At 39.0% G+C, this 17,800-nt stretch overlaps 1 protein-coding gene across 8 annotated transcripts in view; it reads left to right on the plus strand.

Annotated features, from left to right (window-relative positions):
- CLCN3 (chloride voltage-gated channel 3) overlaps window positions 1-17,800 on the plus strand; it is a 64,572-nt gene that overhangs the window by 42,660 nt on the left and 4,112 nt on the right. For 4 of the 8 annotated variants that reach the window (XM_020805488.3, XM_020805487.3, XM_020805489.3 and 1 more), the window contains 9 exons: window positions 534-721; window positions 1,865-1,987; window positions 3,493-3,699; window positions 4,752-4,832; window positions 6,546-7,091; window positions 9,548-9,734; window positions 10,873-11,271; window positions 12,744-12,960; window positions 17,033-17,108. In XM_020805488.3, coding sequence (XP_020661147.1) covers window positions 534-721; window positions 1,865-1,987; window positions 3,493-3,699; window positions 4,752-4,832; window positions 6,546-7,091; window positions 9,548-9,734; window positions 10,873-11,271; window positions 12,744-12,960; window positions 17,033-17,108 — 2,024 coding nt within the window. The remainder of the gene's footprint in view (window positions 1-533; window positions 722-1,864; window positions 1,988-3,492; window positions 3,700-4,751; window positions 4,833-6,545; window positions 7,092-9,547; window positions 9,735-10,872; window positions 11,272-12,743; window positions 12,961-17,032; window positions 17,109-17,800) is intronic. The other 4 variants (XM_078393867.1, XM_020805490.3, XM_020805491.3 and 1 more) reach the window with 1 other exon arrangement.

Here is a 17,800-nt window from a genome sequence, read left to right on the forward strand (position 1 = left end):
TTAGGTAGCCAAAGTGTTCTTAGACTGCAGCTCCCAGAAACCCTGGGCAGCACAGCTGGTGCCGAAGGCTTCTGGGAATTGCAATCCAAAAATACCTGGGTTACTGAACGTTGGGAACCACTGCTCCAGTTGATTGAGAGCTCAGCTCCTAGAATCCTTACCTTTGGCAATCATGACTTGCACTTGTGGCGAGTTAAAATGCAGAACACCTGGAGGACTGAAGGCTGAGAATCACTGCTTCAGGGTGTGCAGAAAGCATAATGCAGAGGAAAGGCCTGAATTGTTCAGTCTATGTTCCTGGTCAAGAATAGTCTGCTGATCAATTATTCTTAGCTGTTTTCTTTACTCATTAATGGCATGAATACTACTTTGTTTGAGCGGCAAGTCCATGGATCTTGATAACAGCGGCAGTTTTGAGGAGAAGCAATCTTGTCCCGTCTTGTATTTTGAATACCTTATGTTTGTTATATTCTGCATGATTTGATTTTAAGTATGGTTGTTGAAAGGCTGAATCACCTGTCTTTCTACAATAGGTGCATTGGCTGGGCTGATCGATATTGCTGCAGACTGGATGACTGATTTAAAGGAAGGTATTTGTCTCAGTGCTCTGTGGTTTAACCATGAACAGTGTTGCTGGGCATCAGATGAGACAACATTTGAAGAGCGAGACAAGTGTCCACTTTGGAAAACATGGGCAGAATTAATAATAGGTCAAGCAGAAGTAAGTATAGCTATGAAATGGAAGCCAGTTTCTCATTGTGTATAAGATGGGGATGATACGTCCCCTGTCCCCAACAGACTGTGTCCCCTCTCGGCCATGACATCACACTGGTGCTTTTTATTTAATAATTTGATAATGGAGGAGGAGATCAGTGTTCGTTTACACTGCCATGTTACTTGGATTCCTGTTTGTGCATTGAGAAACAGGCGGTCCCTGTGTCGGCACAGACAGGAAACAGGAGAAGAGAGAAAAGCTCCACCTCCGGCATCTGACCTGTGTATGGTTCTCCAGAAACAGATGTAGCCTTTGGTAGACTGGACTTTTTACAGACTGGACAGTTCTTTGATACCTTCTAAGCAGGTTATCAAGTGGTCAGCAGTGGTCCTCTCCACTAGAGAAAACCCTGCCTTTTCTTTGCAGAAAGGTGAAGCTGTGTAGGGTCTTGTCCCCTGCTGCCTGTTCATAGCTAGTAGCCACCCTTTTAGTATTTGACTCTCAGGGTGTGGTTACGCAGGCATATAGCTTGCATTTTGGAACACTTGTGGCCATGTGCAGTTCAGTCTGTTTCCCAGCGATCCCATGACGTATGGGCAGTAGTGCTCCAGCCTGACCTTGACAAGTACCCAAGCAGGACCTTTTTGAGGCTAGGCTAGAGTGACTCCCCAACAGATGGAAAGGTTGTTTTAAGAGAGATTACTCCTGGCAAAGCAACCCTTTCCAGTACTATCAGATGTGATCCTTTCTTGCTCTTTCATCTCATCCTTAGTTGCAGTTTTGCATCTAGGGAAGCAACGTGTCCTCCAGTTGTTGGCATTCTATGACTATAGTGCTGATATGTAAATGAGAAAGAAGTTACTCTAGTGATCTCTTGGTTAGTCATGAAGGCTTTTTGAATGAAGGAGAGGAATTTAAAAAGAAATAAAAGTTACATGGGGCAGTGCTCACCCCATCTGACTTCTGCTTCACAGAAAAAAAGTTGGACTGAGCCTTTGGGGTTTCCTATTGCAGTACCATTCTGTGGTTGTTTGAAAAAACTAAGACTTGTTCTTTGAGAAAGATAAGGCTTATTTAATCTGCTGCCAGTGAAATATGCGCATGGTTGCTATCTCAAATGTCTTAACAATTGTGTTTGTTTCCTTCTAGGGCCCAGGTTCCTACATAATGAATTACATAATGTACATTTTCTGGGCCTTGAGCTTTGCTTTCCTCGCAGTGTCTCTGGTGAAGGTGTTTGCACCTTATGCTTGTGGCTCTGGGATTCCCGAGGTAGGATTTGCTCTATTATATGCTGTTATTTTGTTACCAGTAACATACAAATTAAAACTGTGGAACTTGATGAAAGAATCCAGGATTCTTTTGAGGACTCCAGTTCAGAATGTGAAATTTAAGGTGATAAACTTTTAACCTAGTTGTATTAAAGTGCTTAATCATGTTGATTATGTGTAAATGTTTACAGATTAGAATAGGGGTTTCTTTCTCTGTCAGGCAAAAGCATTGTGAGGTTCTTTTATCTTACTCTGGTAAAGTTAAATACTATTATTGCAAATGTATCACCACAAGGGACGTGGTGGCACTGCGGGTTAAACCGCAGAAGCCTCTGTGTTGCAAGGTTGGGAGACCAGCAGTCTTAAGATTGAATCCACGCAACAGAGTGAGCTCCCAATGCTTGTCTCAGCTCCTGCCAACCTAGCAGTTTGAAAGCATGTAAAAATGCAAGTACAGTGGTGCCTCGCTTAATGATTGCCCCTCATTACGACGAATCCGCTTTATGACTATCTTTTTGCGATCGCAATTGCAATTACAAAATGATGGTCTAAATGGGGGAATTTTGCTTAGTGATGATCGGTTCCCTGCTTCGGGAACCGATTTTCACTTTACGACGATCAAAAACAGCTGATTGTCAGGTTTTCAGAATGGCCGCCGGGTGCTTAAAATGGCTCCCTGCTGTGCTTAGGGACGGATTCCTCGCTATATAGGCAGCGAAAATAGCTGCCTTATGGAGGATCTTCGCTGGATGGTGAGTTTTTACCCAATTGAAACGCATTGAACGGGTTTCAATGCGTTTCAATGGGGGTTTAATTTCGCTTTACTATGTTTTTGCTTAACAGCGATTTTCCTGGAACAGATTGTCCTTGTTAAGCGAGGCACCACTGTAGATAAATAGGTACCACCATGGTGAGAAGGTAACAGTGTTCTGTGTCTAGCTGCGCTGGCCACATGACCATGGAAGATTGTCTACGGACATAACGCTGGCTCCGCGGCTTGGAAACCGGGATGAGCACTGCCCCCTAGAGTCAGACATGACTGGACTAAATGTCAAGGGGGACCTTTACTTTTACCTATCAGCTATAACTTTCAAAGTGTATGTGGTGGGCATCTTAGGTTTCACCTATGACTAATAAGATTTATATTAGGTTATATAGTATATATATATTACATAAAAACAACCTAAATTATTACCTTAATCATCATAGGACAGGTTGAAATAGCATGATGATGAGGATGAGATTGAGAATGAGAAATAATCTAGAGCTGGATATAGGACTGTTATTAAATAGCTGTTGGAAGGCAGTCTGTCATCTTTAGGAAAACCAAAAAGAAAAGAAAAATCAATTAAACCAGTTGATCCTTGTGTATTCTCATAGCTGTAATTCACTTAATGTAAATTTGAAGAAAATTAATTTAAGTTTTAAGAAAATTTTTAAAAGATTTTAGAGTTCCTATGAAAAGTCTATACTATGTTTAAAGTGTCTGTTTGTTTTCTCTTCTAGATCAAAACTATTCTGAGTGGCTTCATAATTAGAGGATACTTGGGCAAGTGGACCTTGATGATAAAAACAGTCACTTTAGTCTTGGCTGTAGCCTCAGGGTTAAGTTTAGGAAAAGAAGGTCCTCTTGTACATGTCGCCTGCTGCTGTGGAAATATCTTTTCCTACCTCTTTCCGAAGTATAGCACAAATGAAGCCAAAAAAAGGGAGGTGTGTCCTTCTCAAAATTATAAATTATTCCTAATTGTTTAGTTTGACAAAAGAGATGGAAGAATCATGTTCATATTACTATATTCCATTCAAGGTCAGTTGTTTTCATGCCATTTAGAAAATAATTCTTAATTCAGTTATCTTCATAGAGTAATACAAATGCAGGAGGTAAGTTAGAAGCTAACTAAGAAGCAAGCCTACACAACCACCTGCCATTAAATTTTGAGACTAATTTATAATTTTTCTACTCTATCCACAAGACATCGGTGCATAGCCTAAGGATGTAGCTTTAAACCACAAAAGTTCACTGATTGTTTGGGGTTTTTTAGTGGTCTGATAAAAAAGGTATCATCTGCATTTGTATTGTGTAAGGACAACAAAGCCTTCTTTGGTTGTCTTTTTTTTTTAATAGTGCAAGACAGCAAAACCATAACATAGGGATAGAGTATCTCAGGCCCTGGACTGAATGAGACCTTTCTCAGAGAGACACACTCTCCTCCCCTAATCACCCCAAAAGCTGGAGTCCTCCAGCTTTTGAATGGTTTTCTGCCTCCAAAAAGTTGAAACGCCTCTCCTGTAGCTTAGCTGTTGTTGATAAGAGCTTTATACTAAGATATGCTGGTATTTTTGGTCCTAGACATTTATGTCTGTCCCCACCTACTGCTGGAATGCAGTTCTCAAGAATTCTGTCACTGCATACAGCTCTTGGACTGAAAGAGATTCCCCACTTTTGCCGTGGAAGATCAGTAAAAAGTGTTAACATTGGAAGTACCTGCATTTTAAAATTGTTCAATACCTTGCCTAGAACTTTGTTCTCCTCACCTGTTTCTAACATATTAGCCATTATGAACCAAGAGCCCTAGCCCTTTTCTCTGCTGTATGATAGCAAGAGCACTGTATCTGCCTTCTACATCTTTAAGACTTTCTATTCATATAAAGTTTTGCTGGCTACTCAGTTCTGCTGCTTTGGGGTTCGTATATGCCATGATTTATTAATGAGTTGTTTTCTTTTAAATTTCAAAAAATCTAAAGCTAAGTGATCTTTTCTACAGGTATTATCAGCTGCTTCAGCAGCTGGAGTATCAGTAGCCTTTGGTGCCCCTATTGGAGGAGTCCTTTTCAGCTTAGAAGAAGTAAGTATTAAGCAGGGCTGATAAAATACTTTTCATTTTACTGTAATCTTAACATGGGCACTGTTCATGTCTCTTGTCCTGAGCAGTTCTAAGTTTAGCATAATTTCACTCCGTGTGTATTTGCTATAGGGGTATTTGTTCACAAAAGGGTGTCAGAGTTTAGAGTAAAATCCTTGCAAATAAGCTGACATTTCCTTACTAGCTAATAAAAATATTTCTAAATGGCCTGTCTGAACGTACCATTCTCATTAATTTGGGGTACACTGATAAAAGGAAGGAAACATAGCTCTGATTTGTATGAAAGCTTTCTTGTTTGTTTGTTTGTTTGTTTATTTACCGCATTTTTCGCTCCATAAGACGGACCTTTCCATAAGACGCACAGACTTTCCACCCCCCCCGTTTTGTGGGAAAAAAGTGTGTCTTATGGTGTGAAAAATATGGTATTTGATTTATATCCCGCCCATCTGGTATATTTACGCCACTCTGAGTTTAATCGCCAAGAAATGAATTCTATGTGCCAGAGGCATTTGTTGCATTTATATTTATATCCCACCTTGCTTCCACTGAGCCCAGAGTTGCATACATGGCTCTCCTCTCCACTTTATCCTCACACCTCAGTGAGTTAGGTCAGGCTGAGATCATGTGATTAGCCCAAGATCACCAGTGATTTTCTTGGCTTAGGAGAGATTTGAATTCCAGTCTCCTGAATTTTGTTTCACCACTCTAATTTAACCACTGCACTGCACTGGTTTTTCACTGCTATATAATTTAAATTAATTATTTAAATTAATTTTAAATAGATTAATAGAAAATGAAGACTGAAGACTAATTCACATGATCAAAATTAGTGAGGTAGTTCATGGGTCGAGAAGATCCAGGCTGAATCTGGTTTATGATGAGGCAAATATGTGATGTTACACATCTGTTGTGCAATTCAGTCGATATTTACTGTGACACCACTGAGCTCTTAAAAATAGGGACAATATAAGTTTGTGCTTGGATCAGTGCATCAGCTTCTTCGCATACCATGAAACTATTGCAAAACTTCTCCAAGCTAGATTCAAAATGTATGTGTGACAGGCTTTATTTTGAAAACTGGTAGAGAATTGCTTAAAACATTTTGCTAGCACACACAAAAAATGTAAATAACTTTTCTCTTCATATTTAAAGTGATTTCTAAGACATTGCAACCTATACGTAAGATGTAAATTAATAAGGATGGGTATTTTGGAATTCAAGGCCTCCCAGTCCCATAATTCAGCAAGAACCCCCAGACAGAATTACAGAACTGGAGGCCCTCAAACTGGCAGGAGGCAGGGCAGTCACCTCATCTCTATGACATTCCCATACTGCGGCATCAAACTATTGGAAAAGTATTTGACAGACACACTGCACTGTGGGAGTCACGAGGATTCTCTAGGACTCACAAAAGTGTATGGGGGGGCAGCTTCTGATGAAACCCATTTCCCAGCATGGAGGAGAAGGGCTTTTCTACTTCCTGCTGGTTTGAGGGTCCCCAGTCCCATAATTTGGCCTGAGGGGTTCCTGCTAAATTGTAGGACTGGGAGTCCTTGTATTCCAAGAATCCCATCCCTATACACCGGTGTTCAACTACAGATTTTGACAATATAAATGCTTATGTTTCTGATATATGCTGGAATGAGAACAAATTTCCGGATTAAACCGATTATTTTCTTTTTGTCTCCTGTATAGGTCAGTTATTATTTTCCTTTGAAAACTTTGTGGAGATCATTCTTTGCTGCCTTGGTGGCTGCATTTGTTTTGAGATCAATCAATCCTTTTGGCAACAGTCGTCTAGTTCTTTTCTATGTTGAATACCATACTCCATGGTATCTGTTTGAACTATTACCATTCATTCTTCTGGGCGTGTTTGGTGGGCTATGGGGAGCATTTTTCATCCGTGCAAACATTGCTTGGTGCCGCCGACGCAAATCAACAAAATTTGGGAAGTATCCTGTTCTGGAGGTCATTATTGTAGCAGCAATAACCGCTGTCATTGCTTTTCCAAATCCATACACCAGAGTCAACACCAGTGAACTTATCAAAGAACTCTTCACAGACTGCGGCCCCTTGGAATCTTCTTCCCTTTGTGATTACAGAAATGACATGAATATCAGCAAAATAGTTGATGATATTCCCGACCGTCCAGCAGGCACTGGAGTGTACTCAGCTATGTGGCAACTGTGTTTAGCCCTTATATTTAAGATTATAATGACTGTCTTCACTTTTGGTATCAAGGTAAGATACAAAAAAAAAAGATTTTGTAGTTATTAACCTTTCCTTGGTTCGTTCTATTTTCCTTTCATATCTCTCTGTCTCTCTCTCTCTCTCTCTCTCTCTCTCTCTCTCTCTCACACACACACACACACACACACACACACACACACACACACACACACACAGAGATTGAGAAAGAGAGAGAGAGTGAGTGCATATGGAAGTACAGTATGGATAGGATTACACAGAGAGTCTCATTGAACACATGGAATTACACTCATTTTACACAGGTAAGGAGTAGATCCTGATGTCCTCTAGATATGTTTATTATAACTCCTGTCAAGCCCAGCAGTCTGGTGTCTGTGGATAGCGGGAATTGTACTCCAAGACAACTCGGGTTGTGCCAGGTTAGGGAAGCTTGTATCGAATGTAAGGGGAAAACTATGCAAATACAGCATCAGGAAATGTTTGAATTTATACTAGTCTTCTCAAACAAATTGTCTTTGGCTTTCAGGCTAATGTTACTGTATTTGATAGGCAGGTTTTTCATAATATGTGGCATATGGCTTTCAGTGAATGAGACAGAGTTTAATTCATTATGGATATTATATGGTATATCTCAGTTTTCTGTCAGGAATCTGAACATGCCAAGTTCACAAAGATTTGAAAATGGAGAGTTAAATCAAGGATTATTTTGTGTAACAAAGCATGCCGGCTGTGAAGTTCTATTTGCACAAAATAAAATCCATGCTGTTTTGAAATGTAAAAGTGCAGCAAGGATTGGCTTAGGAGATCAGATTAAACTATGCACCTTTCTTGTGCATTCGTAAAATGTTTAGTAAGAGTTTTTGAAAGCTGTATATTCAGTACCTTAAGGAGGTTTTGTAAAGGAGGCCACATTCTCTAGAAGCAAACAACAATATCCTGTTGGAAGCTAACTCTTATTTGGATCTTTCCTTATTTTTGAGTGACTGGGTGAAAACAGTAACAAAGCTCCAGTATCTTTTAATACTGTGTAGCTCAGGGAATGTCTTAAGATGCAGTTTGCATGTAAGATACACCTGAAATTCTTTTACCTACAAATTGGTGCTGGAGTCTTAGTCCCTTTTTCACCTGACCACCCTAGTTATTTCATCTTGAGTGAAATCTGTTTTGACTGCAGATGTTGGCTTCTAGGAATATGATTAAATGCATTGTGATGGCAGATACGACTTTAGAAATATTTCAGATGCAACTTTTGGGAAGGGGAAGGGTAAGATGTAGCAATAATGTGTCTAGCCCTGTGTTGCGTACCCCCAGTGACCCCTAAGTTCACCTTAGGGCACGACTTGTTCTTTTCACTTTTTTTCGCTGCCACCAGAGGATATTATCCTCACTGTATCAATTAAGAGTCTCACACTCTTGCTGCCAAACAAAACAAGGTTTATTTAAGGATAAATAAGTGAATCACAGAAGGAAAATCATGGATGTTCTATTATCATTCACTCATTAAACGTGGATTTGATTACTTATAAGCTTGCTTGTATTCATTTACTTTAATCAAGGTCTCAATATATTCAGACTGTCTATGTACTTCTAATTCCTCTTTAATATTCTCTGACTAACCAACTGTCCAATATCTTGTCTAAACACTTCACAGTCTTTTCTCTATCTAAACACTTCACCATCTTTTTCCTAACTATCTGTCACACTATAACTGGCTCTCTGGCACTCCCAGTTCCTTTGACTCCGCCCCTCCTGTCCTGTCATAGGCTTTTGTACTAGGGCTCTAAAATGACTGACAGGAGTGACGTGTGGGCTGTCCGCCACACCCTGTTACAGTGCAGTTACAGGTGGGGGAGTGAGGGGGTGAGAGACAGTGGGAGCAGTGACTGACTGCTTCTGGATGGGGTAGAGAAAGTTTGAAAATATAAAAGAGCTGCTCTTTACTAATAATATTCTTCAAATTTCCCAAGCTGATCAATGTGCTTATTCAGCAAAAGTATTTGTTGATTGCTTTTTTGTTCATTTTACTGCCGGAGGAGTAAAATGTGTCCTCTCAAAATGGATTAAACCCCTTTTTAAAACACCAGTTTTTAATAAAGTAGTTTTAAAAACAAACGTCCATACAGAGTAGAACAATTTTGATTGCCTCCAGAAGCATAAAGCCTTTTTCACCACTCTAGTGGTTCTCTGCCTACCAAATATGTTAGTTTCTGCTTTTCAGAAATTTTTGTCCACATGCTGTCTCCCTATCGTAACTCTACTCGGCTTTCTTATGCCTCCATTGTGAAGCAGTGATGCTTCCCACCATTACTGAAGCATTAGTTAGCGATAAGGAGGTCTTTCACACTTGTTCAGTTAAGTTCTTGTTGGAGAAGTGATGGTACAATTCAAAGTCTTGGGTACTAGATTCTTCCGTGTATCTCCAGCCATTCTGCAGACATATTTGAAAGTTTCATGTACAATGTCACAGTCATCTCTGTCTTTTTCTTTAGGTTCCTTCAGGCTTGTTCATACCGAGTATGGCGATTGGAGCAATAGCTGGGAGAATTGTAGGAATTGCTGTGGAGCAGCTTGCTTATTATCATCAAGACTGGTTTATCTTCAAGGAGTGGTGTGAAGTTGGAGCAGACTGTATAACACCAGGCCTTTATGCTATGGTTGGTGCTGCTGCATGCTTAGGTAACTAAGTCATAATATAGCAAATGCAAGGAATTGGTATGATTGATCAAAAGTATTAAGTATATCATGTGTCTGAGCAAATTTATTGTAATGTACAAAAGCTGATATTGAAATAAATATACTAGTCTAAAAATGCCACAACACTTCATGCTTTTGCTTGGTTTAAATGAGTAAGTTTTTAAGGAGACAAAACAGAACAAATACAACAGCTGTTCCATTTGCCCATGAAAAAAATATCTGGAAAAATAGCCAGTTTATTGCTGGTCAGTGCTATGACAAATGGATTGTGTAGTATTATCAAAGTTATCAAAGCTGTATCGTGTTTCCCCGAAAATAAGACAGGGTCTCATATTAATTTTTGCTCCAAAAATATGCAGTAGGGCTTATTTTCAGGGGGTGTTTTATTTTTTTCATGTACAGCAATCAACATTTTTTCAAATACAGTCATGTCATCTTCTTCTGGTTGCTGCACAATGGTGGAGGGCAGGGTTTCACTTAACTAGGGCTTATTTTTATGGTAGGGCTTATATTATGAGCATCCTGAAAAATCATACTAGGGCTTATTTTCAGGGAAACAGAGTATTTCACCAAAAAGACATAAATAGGGCTTCGTGAAGCAAAGACCTGAGCTGTGACAAAGGTAAAGCAGCAGTGTAAATGGGAACCCTGGGTGCCTGGGTTGGCGATAAGGATAATCCAAAAGCAGAAGTCCCTGCTCCCATGTTTAAATAGCAACCTTAAACTTAGTGCAGTTCACTTTTGAATTGCACCACACAGAAGTAGAAATCATGTGAGAGTATGGCTGCAGAAACATGTTGGTTGCAATCTGAAAGGACCCTTTTATAGTCTGATTGTTAAATAACTACATTTGTTCAAAGAGAAAAAAAGCAAACATTTTCCTTCCATTAATATAACGATACACTCTGTTTTTCATGGGGTCATGGGGTCTGCTGTTTTATTTTTTTTAGAATATTTATATTCCACTGTTTGGCAAAAGATCTCTGATGAGCAGTGTCACGTTGCTGCCTTGCGGTGATGGGCTTATTAGATGTCTGTATCATGATAGCTAGGGGACAATGTGCATATATGGTCTTCCACGAGGTCATGTTGATAAGCTTCCTTTTTTCTTCCCTTTCAGGTGGTGTGACAAGAATGACTGTATCTCTGGTGGTTATTGTATTTGAGTTAACAGGTGGGCTAGAATACATTGTGCCCCTCATGGCTGCAGTGATGACAAGCAAGTGGGTGGGAGATGCTTTTGGCCGAGAAGGTATCTATGAAGCACACATTCGTCTGAATGGATATCCTTTCTTAGATGCCAAGGAAGAATTTACCCACACAACACTGGCAGCTGATGTCATGAGACCTCGAAGAAACGAAGCACCCTTGGCAGTGCTAACACAAGATAATATGACGGTGGATGATATAGAAAATTTGATAAATGAAACCAGCTATAATGGTTTCCCTGTTATAATGTCAAAAGAGTCTCAAAGGCTAGTAGGATTTGCCCTGAGGAGAGATTTGACCATTGCAATAGGTAACTTTTTTTACTATTCTTCCTGTATTCTTTTTCCTCAAAAGCATAAGCATAAGGGCAGTCGTAGCAGAAATCTTGCGAGGGATTACAGGACTGTAAGATGTGGAGGTGGGAATCTGATATTTGAAGAGCTGAAGAGCCTCTTTCAGCCATTTTTAAATGGGTTTTATTTTATCTTTGAGCGTTCAATTTCTTCACTGTTCTTGGAAGAAAGGGCTAGCACCATTGCTCTCTGAAGCAGAAATGTTCTCTCGGTTCTTCCTGCTCTAAAAAGCATCTGTCACATCCGGTTGATGTTGTGACACAGTGATAGCACTTACAGGGAACTTGGCAAATCCTAGAAGTACATATAATTGTATTGGACTGGTTTTGAAAGGACTAACTGCAGTCCTGTGAATCTTATCCAAATGAATGTTTTTAGGAGGACATATCATTTGCTCCCAAACCCTGAAATATGAGATAATAATATGGCAGAAACTATTCAGTGACACTGAAATTGTGGACTTACACTTTCTTCTGGGGTTGCCTTGAATAATTTGTTTTCTTGCTTTTGCTTTTATGATTGATGTTCTGTTAGGTATGTTTTAAGATATTTGTACCAATTTTAGCATTTTTTAATGCTTGGGGGTTTTTTAATCATTGATTTTTAGTTGCAAGGCAGGTGATCAATATGTTAATAACAACTTCACCATCTATTGTTTTTTTTATATTGTCTAATGTTACAGTGTACTTAATTTGAGTGTTTCTAGGGTTGATTTTCTTTATTCATATTTAACATGTAAGGAATATTGAATTTATGAAATGTCACATAGTCTAGAAGAGAAAATTAATTTTTGAAATGTGGGGTCTTGACTTGAGAACTTAATCCGTATTGGAAGGCGGTTCTCAAGTCAAAAAGTCTGTAAGTCAAGTCTCCATTGACCTACAGTGCATTGAAAACCGATTAATCCCATAACAGGCCGTTTTTGTTCCATTTTGGTTTTTTTCTGGTCTGTAAGTCAAATCTCAGTCTGCAAGTCAAACCTAAATTTTGCGGCCAGAGAAGTCTGTAACTCAAAACGTCTGTAAGTCAAGCCGTCTGTAAGTCAAGGGTCCACTGTAGTATTGTGTATAGTCCTTGTGCTACAATTGAGTAACTGTTGGTATCTGTTTTAAAAAATAAAATACATTATTTTAAGTGTAAGGAATGAAGTAAGAGCTGGCAGCATACCTCAGTGAGTTTAATACCTGGCTGGGAGTTTGATTCCCCACTGTGTCTTCCTGGGAGAAGAGCCAGCTTGTGTAGCCTTGGGCAAGCTGTACACTCCCATGGTACTATAGAAAAGGGGAATGGTAAACCATTTCTGAGTACTCTTATGTATAGAAAACCCTGAAAGGGATCTCCATAAGTCAGAATTGACTTGATAGCACATGATGATGTAGAAAAAGGACATAGGAATCTACTTCTTTTCCTTTTCTTGTGCTTATTACAGAAAGTGCTAGAAAGAAGCAAGAAGGCATTGTTGGGAGTTCAAGAGTCTGTTTTGCCCAGCATACCCCATCACTTCCAGCAGAAAGCCCTCGACCATTGAAGCTTAGAAGTATTCTTGACATGAGCCCTTTTACTGTGACGGATCACACACCAATGGAGATAGTGGTGGATATTTTTCGCAAACTGGGCCTGAGGCAGTGCCTTGTAACACACAATGGGTGAGTCCAGTACTGGAAAATGATGTTTTCTCACAAGGTTTGAGATTGCTTCTATTCCTGTTTCTTTGTAGTTCCTCCTTCAGGAATCTAGCACCCTAATACTTGTTCAGTACACATACATAAACCTTTATTGGCATTTGATTACAGTAAGAAAAATAGACAATGTAACCAGGGAAGTAAAGAGGGGGAAGGTTAGAACTGAAGTTGGGAGGGATGGGGATTACGGTTTCTCATAAGAATAGTTGACAGAAATTCCGCCACGAGATGGGTAGTGGTTGGAAAGTAATCACTTAGTAATACTTGTTCAAAATGTTAAATGTGAGGACACAGTATTGTCAAGAGTCGACTGGAAGTCTTATTTTATTTCCCCCTTAATATTCCCTGATTTTTTTCAAAGTGAAAATTCCCTTTGTGGAATTCCCACAATAACACTTTCTCCTAGGTTGTTTTTTGCACAAGTTTAAAATGGTGTTCTCCTTCTCATTGGTTTTCCTCATAATGTGGAAGGGGGAAAATGCTGGCCATGTCACACTGTCTTCTTAAGATGTCAGAATCCTTAAGACTTAACACATCTTAAGATAACATTTCATACAAAGAAAGATAACATTTTATACAAAATACACTGCCTTGTATAATTCCATTATTTAAATCATGTTACTCAAATCTAAAAGTCTAGTGTAGCATGGATTAATACACACAACTGCCTCTGGTTAGATTGTTGATACTGCTAGTTCCTTGCCATCTGTGTTTTTCTTGGATGTACTGAACATCTTCATGGGATTTCTTTTAGAGTTAAGAATGGTTTGAAAGTGCTGCTGGGTCCCAGAAATGTCCCCAGAGGCTTTTTTTTATCATAGCCTGCACCGTTTTGTGCTGCAAATTTCGTAAAAGCCATTACTGCTAGTTTTGTGGCTGTTTTTGTCGTCCTTTTCTGCTTCTTTTTTTGAAGAGCTTTGTTCTTGCTATCCGGTTGTTTCTTCAACTGATAGTGTACCCATAAATAGAAACAAATGGATGAATGAAAAGCCGCATTTTACAAGGAACATGGGGCTTCCGGTGAAAGCAGAAACCCTGTATTGCATTTCCCCTCCAAATCCATGACATTTGCTCCAGCTTGCTTCTGAGATCATTACAGTTCATGTTTCTCTGCCTCTGCTTTACATTGTACACTTGTGTCATCTCAATGTGATTTGAGAAGAAGCTGTGTCCCTGAGCTGGTGCTGATAATTTTTTGGCAGTTAACTGCTTTGTTGCATGCAAAACGTCTCATGGAAATTACCCACTCAGGAGGAACGTGACATTGAAGGAGGTCATGGACTGTATACAGGAACCGGGGGACGGGACAGATTGGTTTCCGTGGACTGGGGAAAACTCTTGCCTCTGGAATAATTTTCCCCCTGCCCTATCTGAAAATGCAGGGGGGGTGCACTGGAAATCTTTTGCAAGCAAAATATGCCCAAGAATAAAAATAATTTTTCTAGTTTATCCTAAATTATATTTTTACTTGAATTACGTATTAGACATCTCATCCCTGTGTGATCTTAAATTATTTAAATTTAGTGCTTCTTATAGTGATTATGGAAAAAAATTTCATAGCTGCCTTCAACCCACATTAAGCTGCTATGTTTATATGCATGTATGGTATTGTTGTTTAGTATGGTGTCTTCTTTAAAATATTCTTGGGGTAACAAATGTGTGATAGTAGATGAACATATTAATATCTGCAGCGTTAAATCTGGTGTTTCAAAATTATTATGAATTTCTTAAATTTTTTAGTGACTTGTAGAAAACATTTTTCTTGCTTATTAATCTGCAGCTTGTCTACTAATTTGCAGCTTTTTGTGTGTTTGTTTTTACTTCAACTTCTTGTTGCTTTCCATTTGATAACTTTAAATAGTAGCGAGTTATCATTCTGCTTGTCAGTTTTGGGGGCAAACCCAATCCACAGATTGACAGAATCATAAAACAGACTGGTATATTTGCTGCATATGCCTGCATGATACAAGTACTGTACATTTTTATGCAGAACGAAAAGATAGATATTGGATTATATTCAATGTAAAACTGAATAGCTCAGTGGTGGCGCTGCGGGCTAAACCACAGAAACCTGCGCTGCATGGTCAGAAGACCAGCAGTCGTAAGATCGAATCCACACGACGGAGTGAGCTCCCATCGCTTTGTCCCAGCTCCTCGCCAACCTAGCAGTTTGAAAGCATGTAAATGCGAGTAGATAAATAGGTACCATCTCGGTGGGTAAAATGGCGTTCTCTAGTCATGCTGGCCACGTGACAACGGAAACTGTCTTTGGATAAGCGCTGGTTCTACGGCTTGGAGATGGGGATGAGCACCGCCCCCTAGAGTCGGACACGACTGGACTAAAAATGTGAAGGGGTACCTTTACCTAGACCTACATGAACCTAAAACCATTAAAATAAACGGGATTAGTTGTGACTAGCAAGTCTGATTCATTTTAGTAGGTTGACTTTTAATAGGACTTACATTGGATTTAATTTAGTTCATCCTGTCCAGGACATCTGTGAGATAACAACATCTAGGAGAGTAAAATATTTTAAACCCACTCCCAGATCTGAAAAGTCTATATTCTAAAATGCTGCTCAGCAAAATATCCCTTAATTTTTGTGGCCTCTGGAGGCACAAACTAGCATTGTCTTTAAAATTAATATTTGGAGGAACAAAAAGTCTGTTTCTTGGTTCTTCATTTTAGCAGTGCTATTCCTGCTATAGGCAATGTGAAATAATTTTGTAAACTTTTTATGGGGGGTGTCTTTTAATGTTCTGTGTTTCACAGAATCACTTCCACATTCAGGATTCAGTAGCTGGTCTAGTGTATGGCTTGCTGAAGATCTTAGTTTTCAGTTTTCTAAAGTTTTCCAGTTCTTATGGCTTGTACAGAAGGCTTGGGCTTACAGTGGTGCCTCGCTTAACGATTACCTCGTTAAACGACGAAACCGCTTGACGATGAAGTTTTTGCGATCACTTTTGCAATCGCAAAATGATGTTTTAATAGGGAAAAATTGCTTAACGATCGGTTCCCTGCTTCGGGAACGAATTTTCACTAGACGACTATTTTAAAACAGCTGATCGGCGGCTCTAAAATGGCCGCCCGCTGTGCAAAATGGCTCCCCGCTGTGATTTAGGATGGATTGCTCGCTTTATAGACACCGAAAATGGCCGCCCCTATGGAGGATCTTCGCTGGACACTGAGATATTTAGCCCATTGGAACACAATGAACCGGTTTTCAATGCATTTCAATGGGCTTTTTCATTTCACTTGATGAGGATTTCGCTTAACAGTGATTTCAATGAAACGAATTATCCTCGTCAAGCGAGGCACCACTGTAAATAAGTAGTGTCTATGAAGTGTAAGACATCAGGAAGAAACAAAGGATTCATACAATTAACTCCTTGTCTACCCACTGTTTTCACTGCCACTTGGTTCTGTTATTTCAAGATGTTTATAACCAGTCCCCATAACCTTTCCTTTAAAAATGTGAATTCTCCAACCCTTGTTTTAAAAACAAGCTTAAAGAATCTTAAATGAACAGATTTTGATCTAATATTTTCTAGATATAAAATTCAGATAGAATTTGGGCAGGATAGAATGGAGGAGCATTCACATAGCCTTGCTAAGGACTTCCAGTATGACTGGAATTCAGAGATAGGTTAAAAGAGGAAAAGATTATTGTAAAAAAAATTAAACATTTGCATGTCTAGGAATACAAGTTTAAATTTATTCTTGCATTTCATTTTTCATACCAGCAGAAACTGTGGGAAAGGTTGTTGTGATATTAGAACATTTAGATAGGCATGTTCAATATCTCTCTGTATTGTACTCTCTTTGTTTTAAGCTTCCTGTACATTTTAAGGGTAGATTTTACATCTCTCAAACAAAGATGTATTATCCTTTAAATCATTTCTCAGTTAACCTTTTCATTATTAGCATTTCTGCAGTCCATGTTTTCAGTTTTCAAACCCCACCCCACCCCATTATTATTGGAATTTTTTTGTTTGATTTCACACACAGTTATTAGCATAACATGATCTGTTTCAGGATTGTCTTGGGGATCATCACAAAGAAGAACATATTAGAGCATCTCGAGCAACTAAAGCAACACGTCGAACCCTTGGTGATTAGATATATCAGATCTCCTCCTTAGATCATTTAGAGAACAGGAAGCATGAAACTTGTGAATCATTCAGTGTTCTTGCAACATCTGAGCAACAGTGGACCATTATGTGTGAAGATATAGGCTTTTGTATTAGAATACAGTAAATCTGAAAAACAAGCAAAACCCATTTGTGGAAAATATGCTAATGAAGGCATTAGTGGTTAATTAAAAAAGAATGTTATAGAAGGAGGTGGATTAGAGATTTTAAAGATAGAAATTATGCTGTTCTGAAAGATATTAGGGTACATCTGTTCTCACCTAGTAAGTTTTAAGAAATTCTGTAAAATTCATATGTGTCAAAACTGTGGATTTGAGTTTCCATTTTTAACAATGAGCAATCAATCTGAAGTCTCCATGTTAGACTTGACATCTAAACAGAGCATACTGTGGCATTGCTACTACTTCAGCTTCCTGTGCACTTGTATAGTCACTGTTCTGGAGTGACTACTGGAAATAATTTTATTTCTTAATTGATAGTTCAGTTGTCTTTGCTATATTCTGTGCTACATAGATTTTGGTTGCTGCTCTGCAGTAGATGCTGTTAAACCTGGCCTTCCAAGTTTTAGTTGCTTACATGCTGCTAATTAGATTTCCATATTCTAATACTTCACAAGTGTTTCATGCATCCTTTAAAATAAAAAGTTACAGCC

Source organism: Pogona vitticeps, chromosome 5 (assembly GCF_051106095.1).
Source record: "Pogona vitticeps strain Pit_001003342236 chromosome 5, PviZW2.1, whole genome shotgun sequence".
In the NCBI taxonomy this organism is placed as follows: Eukaryota; Metazoa; Chordata; class Lepidosauria; order Squamata; family Agamidae; genus Pogona; species Pogona vitticeps.